The following is an 8568-nucleotide window of genomic DNA, read 5'->3' on the forward strand; positions in this document are numbered from 1 at the left end:
GCACAGAGGGCAGTGTTTTCCCATACATATTCTAGTCAAACAAAAGGGAGTACCAAGTTAGCAAAACACACTCATTCGCAAACATATTTGGTCTTGTGAGAGACTCACCTGGAATCAAGCTGAATCCCTTGTTTGTGGTGTTTCCTTACGAGTAGTGCATTATGAATATACATGTATCACGATATGTCGAATATTGTAGCGACTGAAACACGAGACGGCTTTGTGTGGCACATTCAGTTGCCTGGACACATCACAAACGAGAGATTCAGCTGGACTCCGGGTGAGTCTCTCGCAAAACCAAATTAGTTTACAAATGGGTGTATTTCGCTGATTTCCTGCAATTTGGTTTCAAGTAGAACATAAGTTTGTCGGAAACTCGGGGGCTGCGCCTACCTGATGATCCCCAACAAGGGAGAAACCGGTCCTGGGCTGTCGGAGTACTAAGTTTTTTGGTATCTCATAGCCCAGAGTTTCACTTTCTAATCCTGTGGTTAATCGACAGAAGCACCCATAAGCTTAAAGGACAAGCTTAACACTGAATATCACTACTTTCATGATTGATTTTGACAGTTCGACCATTTTACCGCTCCTATGTTAGGCCTAATCCCCGAGTTCCCATCGGTTTCATTCCGTACCTGAAAGCTAAGTTGGGCTTGTGAGCAAGCGTGAGAACTAACAGAAACGTTAGTTTGGATTAAAGGGAGCCTCCAGTAAACCTCTCATCTACAGTACTCTTCAGGTGAATGTGGTGAACAGATGCTTCAGTATAGCGAAGTACTCTTTCTGGTTTGACACTGTTAACGAAGGCGGAAGGTTACCATGAACAAGAGATTTAGTTGAACCACCCTCTCAATAAAGTTGATTCTACACACAAGTTTTCTTGTCAGCAGCTACTGCGACGACCGAAAGTGAGATTTCTTCTGTCAGTCCCCTACTTTCAAAACACCTGACACAGTCGTATCCTGGCTCTGATTTCGCTGTAACTCTAACAAGGCAAATTGATCATTTTTGTGAATACCTAGTGGGAGTCTCACCTGCTTGCCTTGGTTCAATCGAATCAGTGTGAAATCATTCCTATTGTTCCCGTATCACGCCCAAACGATCATTTGACTACAAAGTCGTTTGCATTTTTCTAATAATGAAGATACCTTTCTTATCCAATAGACCATTCGCTAACAATGTACATTTGCGAAAGCATCAAATTTCAGACCTTATGAGGTGTAAAGTCCGACAGACCTTGTGGGTAATTACTAGTTGGCTTGGGCCAACAAAATTAACTTTGCTAATTACATCCTAAAGGAAATAGCGAATACTTTTTGAGGCGGAAGTAAGACTCTGCTTTTTGACGCAGGCACACGCGAATGAACTGACATGGAGATAATGATCAAGTGATATCACTGCATTTCGTAACTGCTTGTACCAAGATGTTCCTTTAATGCATACATTTTGTATCCTGCACACATCAATGCTACGAATAGTTATGCAAATATATTCCGAATATATTTAGAATTCCTCTTTATCTGTTCTGTTTCTTGGATAGAATGCTAAATCAACGGAGACCAGTCACTTCGCTTTAGCGATGCCCTACTATATTAAAATGACTGACTAAGACAGTCCTGTAAAATTCATGAATTTTTTCTTAAAATTAGACTGTACAGTTGTAGCACCCTTTCGGTGCCTAGTTTCTATTCCAATGGAAGGCGGCATAAGGACCAGGATAGAGCCATGTTGCCCAAGCCTAGACAAGAGCAGTCGAGATGCTGAGGTTGGACTTGAGCGACGAACTTACCGGTCTACAAGCTGGCACCTTAGCCAGTGAGCTATCTCAACGCCAGTTCAGGAAAATCCTGTTTATCCAATGTTCTTTCATTTTGTATCTTATGAGGAAGAGTCCTATTATGATTTATCACTTCTGGCTGTTCACATCACCAAACGACGTTGTTGGAAATTAAATTACTTACCATTCTAATATGTTACACTGAAGGAGATTCTCGGGCATCATACTACAATCCTAGGCTTGCGAAAACTTATAGTACGGAGCTATGAACCATGTTATCCAACAGTTATCCGTAGAAATCCATTAGGTCGATACCCGAGGGCGTTCTTCAAAAAGAATATGCAACTTCGTTTACCTTTTACCGGTTTTCATGTAGATAACAATTTACCCCGTTAAACCAACTCTGTATTAATATGTTTATCCTTGTGACCACCGCTATCGGCCTTCAAAACTATTCTTCGAAGAGTTTTCAGCAACCTTGTGAGTAGTTTCCTGTATGAAAATATACTGCGATATATCGAATATCGTGCCATGAATCATGAGGCGGCCTGTGTGCAGCACATTCAGTTGTGAAATATCATAAACGAGAGATTCGGGTGAGTCTTCAAAAAGAATATGCAACTTCGTTTACCTTTTACCGGTTTTCATGTAGATAACAATTTACCCCGTTAAACCAACTCTGTATTAATATGTTTATCCTTGTGACCACCGCTATCGGCCTTCAAAACTATTCTTCGAAGAGTTTTCAGCAACCTTGTGAGTAGTTTCCTGTATGAAAATATACTGCGATATATCGAATATCGTGCCATGAATCATGAGGCGGCCTGTGTGCAGCACATTCAGTTGTGAAATATCATAAACGAGACATTCGGGTGAGTCTCTCTTGAAAACCAAATTGATTTGCAAATGAGTGTATTTCTCGATATCGGTAATTTAGTTTTCCGGGATATTCTGTGGTATATCATTTAACATTTCACCTGCGTGCAGAGGAAAAACAGCGTTTAGTTCAACTAGCTTCTGAGACCATCCCGGTTTGTCTGTTCAAAGCGAGGGGAAAGAAGAACTGCATCATTCAATCGCATAAAAAGATCTACGGATTCTCAATGTGACTGCAAAAGATCATGTGGCTGATCTCAAGGGAGCATTCACAATACTGTTTGTCCTGGGACCGCCATCCAGTGACAGCTCTGGACGGAAGCTTTGTTAATCAAAATTTGGTGGAGAAGATTCCCATCTATTCGGTTCGATCGCCGTAGACAAGATGTTTTCACCTTTTATTGATCTTTTTTATGCAGACACTCACCAGTATGGAACTGAACACGGTACGTTTGCTTGGTCCCATATATTATGGTCTTAAGTTGACGATTTACTTTTGAAAAAGGTAAAAACATTTATCTGAGTAAGTCCCCCAACTTTTTTCGTTTAGAGGACTGTTCGCTGGCCTTCCTATCTGGTCGGAATCGCCTCAGTATGAATGAATGGCATAAATTGAAACAAGGCGTTATTGTATTGCAGGAGGTTACGTCTTTTGTCTATATTGTGTCTCTCACCTACATTTGAAACAAACTAATTATTTTGCATGGGAATAATATGACGAAGTGTCTTTCAATGGCAAACGCAAAATGGTACGTCACGAATGGGTGGAAATCTCATCTGTTGTGCTTTTAACAGTCTGTTCTAGTTTTCGGTCAGATACACGCAATTTTTCGCTCTGGTTTCGCGCTGGTCACAGAAATACGTGCAGTTGTCCGCATCAAAGGCTTATTTTTTTCCAGTAAACCTTATTGCTTGTGTAACAATACTACTAGAAGTCGGTTTGGTATTTCGACGTGTACTCTCGTTTGCAGAAGAATTTAGCTTTGACTGAGAACTCAACAGAATCTAACTGAATATCTCCTTTATGATGGTTTGCACCAGACTGCTGGATGAGCCCTAAAACAAGCGAAACCGGTCATGGGCTGTCGAAGAACTTTCAGCAACCTTACAAGTGTGACGGTGTATACTACTGGTGAAACGTGCGAGTAGCCTATGGTGTGATCTCCAAGGTCCACCCAGCATCTGATTGGAAGGTGAAACTTATCACGGAACTTACGGAACTGCTTTGAAATGTTCGTTTTTCATTGTTTAACAGTCGGTGAACCCACGAAAAAGATTTAGAAGTCGCTTGGGAATGTCCACTTTTCAATGACTCTGTGCAGATGATGTGTTTACTCTCGTGTCTAATGACTTATGTCTGCTTAGTTCATGCTTTCAACGAATTATCCCGCGGCAAAGGGCTTTCATTCATTTATCAGAATGCTGATTCGTACACCCTACCAGTCGGCCTCAAGTACGATTGTAAACAGATTCTTTCAGACAAGTAATCCGGGATGTTGTTGTTCGAAGGCGGAATCAANTCTTTCCCTTTCAGGTTTAGACAATAATCGGCCTGCTATCGTTCTGGCAGACTAAGCTCTCCTTGGAATAACCAACCTGAGCTAACAGCTAAGAAAAGTAAGTCATCGACGATGACCCAGTCAACGCAGTTTCCCCTAAGTTTCAGTCGATAACAACCAAGAATTCCGGTCCTTTAATTAATTGTATCAATCCTAATTATTGTTGTCTGTGATCGCTTGACCTAATTGTGATCTCAGAATAAAGCAGGATATGTGAAATCAACTGATTACAGTCGAATGGCTGCTCAATATAAACTAGTGTTCAAGGTGTAACTTTAATGACTGGAATGTCTGTGGTTCGAACCCAACCTCTCGACAGGTTGAGTCGACTGACAGTATCTCAACCTTTGTGTTACCTTCAGAGGACACGGAAGCTAAGCATCGAAAGTATATCACTGTCAACCAATCTGTCCTGTCTGATAGTGCTTTCTGTGATGGCGAATCGCTACCGGATGTGTTGAACTCTCTGAGTCGTGAACGAGGTTAACTAACGAATACCGTCATTTGCATTGCACTACTCATAAAGTTGCTGAGAATTCTTTGATAGATTACGACCGATTTCGCCCTTGGGGCTCATCAGGTAGGCGCAGTCCCCGAGTTTTCGTCAAACTTATGTTCTACTTGAAACCAAATTGCAGGAAATCAGCGAAATACACCCATTTGTAAACTAATTTGGTTTCGCGAGAGACTCACCTGGAACCAAGCTAAACCTCTAGTCTGTGATGTTTCCAGGCAAATGAATGAGCCGAACCAGGCCGCCTCATGTTTCACTCGCTACGATGTTCAAGATATCGTATGTTCGTATTGCAATACTCATAAGGTTGCTGAAAATCCGTCGACAGCCCACGACCTGGAAACATCACAAACCAGAGATTCAGCTGGGTTCGCTAACAAATACTCCCATTTGCACACCAATTCGGTTTTAACTGTGGGCTCAAATGAGTTCACCTGAATCTGTCGTTTATGCGACGCGTAGACGAGGTTGAGTGCCATTATAATCAACGGTGATTGGATATCTACTTTAGTCATCAAATCGGTGACCTATCCCATCACCTGGCTTTCAACCAGTACTCAGTGCCCTGCGACTTACCTTGCCTTCTATCTGGCAACTACTTGTCCAAAATGCCAGCCACCATTTTGTATTATTCATTCAATAAAGGTCGTTGCATTACTCCAATGTCCCAACGAATCCTTGACACGGATTTCTTGGAAGCTTCGGAAATGAAACCAGAAAATTTGAGACAGGCGCCCACTTTTGTTTTGAAGTTTGCACAATCAAGGAAGGATGCTTTGATGTGCGATAGCAACTATGACACAAGTGGAACTTGGTGTTAATGCTGGGAAATTCAATGAAGTGTGAGGCAGTTAGCTGTGCATCAGATTGTAGGCAGACTGGGTGCTTTCAGTATCACCAGGACCTTTTATCTCATGTGTCAGCAGTAGTCAGCGACTAAAATTCAATCAGTGCAAACGAATACCAGGTTTCTAGTAGTCACAGGTTGACAAACGCTTATTCTGGTCTCATTTTGTGTCACGCTGGTTGATGCTCCACTTGTTTGTGCCGAGAGAAACCTGAGTATGGGTTTCTGATTGGATCTACAATTGTGCGGTTGCCGAGAGGGATAAACGAAAGCTGATACTGTCGCTCGATGGTTTCGGTTATCTGTATTCTGGGTTGGTGTTCATCTAAGCTAACTCACGCCACTGAACCAATTGTACGTTCGACATGAGCAGCTTCCGTTAAATAAATGTAGCCAGATTGTGACGTGCCTTAATTTCAGCGAACGCAGCCGAACGAAGAAGGGAAGAACGGTACCATGAAGAACATGTTTATACTGTAAAGAGCTTATTTACCCAGCTCAAAAGTGTCGGTGTTACAAAGGGTGAAAGATACTGAAATGTTGAAGCGAAGTCAGACGAGTCATTTATTGCAAAATTTAATTTTCCTCAGTCTATCCCGTAGATCCTACTGAACTAGATGGAACTGAAGGATGCTATCCAGCTATGGCTTTCCTATAGCAACTGATGACTAGCTTCAAAATACAACAGAAACTCCACGATAAGAGAAAGCAGTCGGCAGACTCATAATCTCAAAATGTATTCCTGTTTTAGGAATTTAGAGGAGCTACTGAAAAATAATGATCAGCAGTTATCTTACACTTGGATTTTGGAGCGATTCTTGGCATTATTTAATCCGGTGTGTTTATGTGTGCATTACATCTAAACTAAAGTCAAATAGGCGGGTAGCCTAAGGACCACTAATATCCAAACCACTGACCTGAAATGCCAAAGAAGATGGTTGGAGAACTCTACGCAGCTTGAGCTGCAGGTCCTCGAACCTGACACGCTTGTCATTCTGTTACTCCCAACGATAGATTAAATACTCCCAGCTTCCCGCTGTAAGTACTGCTTCGGGTTTCGCACATTTTTTGCCATTCTGGATTGGTGTCAGCTGTTTTCCCCATCGCGTGTACCCATGTTGTTTTTGTTTAACATGGCCATATCAGTTGTTAAGTTGTTCAACTTTTTCCTGACACTGCGGCACATGCCCCATCATCCTGGTAGGTGCTATTTTCTTCTCTCTAGCTGGGAAGTTCCCTCTGGGTCAAAGCTAGCACAAACATTCAGGGTGTATAGTGGCACTGGTTAACAAAAAAATGATTTTGTTGTTTTCTTCACCAAATGTATATTCATGCGCCGTCTAGGGCAAACCTACATTTCTAATTCCGAAACTCAGTTTTTGATTCTTTGTTCTCCAGTTACCTCTTCATGACTTAGGACAGCCTTATTGCATAAACCGGAGCACTATCGCATGCTTTACTGATGTGTATGGTGATCCATCCTAACAAGTGACACCGATCGAGGGAACTGAACTGTGGGGTCTCTTCTTAGGGGTGTTCTTGGAAAGCCGTCCAGGCACCCAATAGAAGACAATACATTCACCTTAACTCTGCTCGTCATGACTAGGCTAAAGTCACAGAAAATGAATGTGCTAGTGTATAAGCTAGTCAGGCACAGGTATATACCTTCTAGGGGACCCTTGGGCCGTTGACCTTCGAACTGTGTCATACATGCACCATAATTAGTAACAAGACTGTCTTATGGCTGTGTTCTGTTCGAAAACCTGATTACTTCAGACAGTATTAGGAGCGCTATTTTGAGAACTCCTACACTCTCTAGAAAGACACAAATTTTCTGTGTATTTGTAAGGTACATTGGTTTTTCCATATTGTATACTGGATATGAGAGTGAAGCATCATGAGTGTATCGCGTTGGCCTGCGCCTTAAATTTTTCCTCTAGCTCTTCGCGATTACGTGAGCTGCATTCATGTCTCTATTGTCCTTAGCCCCACAAATATCACCCGAAGACAAGCACCTGCATACTGACGAACGGTTTATTCCCAAACTTATTCCAGTCAATATTTTACAAGAACTGCAGGCAGCAAAATGGAAGAATGATCCCGCAAACCCGTTACGCTTCCCCCTCTTAATACCTCAGCATGCTGTTTAGAAACCACTGACACGGACTGGCAATATTTGTTTTTGGCTTCTTTCAAAAGGCGATTGGTCCAAAAGGTTCCGATTGCTTGTATCACATGAATATGGCCGACTGATGATGTTCCAAGCCACTATATTGTGCTCTAACAACCAATTGTCGGCTCAGCGTCTGGCGCTTGGACCGTTTGGCTAGTTCACTTAACGGACTGAACGCGTGAAAGTTATTTAATGCACCAAGATAACCGTTAAACAGTTCTGCCATAGAATGGAAAAAATAACTTTTTTTAAAGAATTTGTGGAAATGCGTAAAAGACCAATTTCCCAATTACAGGAAGATAGTCTAATGCTATCGGATTGCGAAAAGCATAATTAGGAGGCAGAAAAAGGCTCTCTTGTCTCAGAAAGGAATTTTACCTTCTTGGATATTGATTACTTCCACCAGTCACTTAACCATTCCCTTGAACACTACTTCTGCATAAAAGTCACTGAATGCTGGTGTAGCGGGCGAAAAGGAGGCTATCATTAATAGATCCTGAGACATACTCTGAGTATGATGTCAACTGAGCCTTCATTAGAAAGTAATAATATTTATCACTGTTGATTGATACGAACTCTTCATGGCGTCATTCTGACTGTAATATAGTTGAGCGACATTTTGTCAGCGTACAGGAGCCCACCTTTAAAAACATGGAAAAACTGGATCCTGGTCCCTTCATATTGCAGGAGGTTAACGATGCAAGTTGCTTTTCTAACTGCAACATGCCATCAAGTACAGCCACGCCGTCTTAGAATGAGACTAAGGCTTGAAGCAGGAATGGACGTGGGCCGAAGTAAAAAGTAAGAACGAACACGTCCTTG

The 8568-nt window shown here is 42.0% G+C and overlaps 1 protein-coding gene across 1 annotated transcript in view; it reads left to right on the plus strand.

Moving 5' to 3' along the window:
- Positions 1-1627: 1627 nt before the first annotated feature.
- Positions 1628-8568, plus strand: part of T265_11325 (hypothetical protein) — a gene marked incomplete at both ends in the record, with an annotated part of 10051 nt that continues 3110 nt past the window's right edge. The window contains 2 exons of the mRNA XM_009177950.1: positions 1628-1815; positions 6325-6409. Of these exons, the coding sequence (XP_009176214.1) occupies positions 1628-1815; positions 6325-6409 (273 nt within the window). The remainder of the gene's footprint in view (positions 1816-6324; positions 6410-8568) is intronic.

The sequence above is a fragment of the Opisthorchis viverrini genome, assembly GCF_000715545.1.
Source record: "Opisthorchis viverrini unplaced genomic scaffold opera_v5_475, whole genome shotgun sequence".
In the NCBI taxonomy this organism is placed as follows: Eukaryota; Metazoa; Platyhelminthes; class Trematoda; order Opisthorchiida; family Opisthorchiidae; genus Opisthorchis; species Opisthorchis viverrini.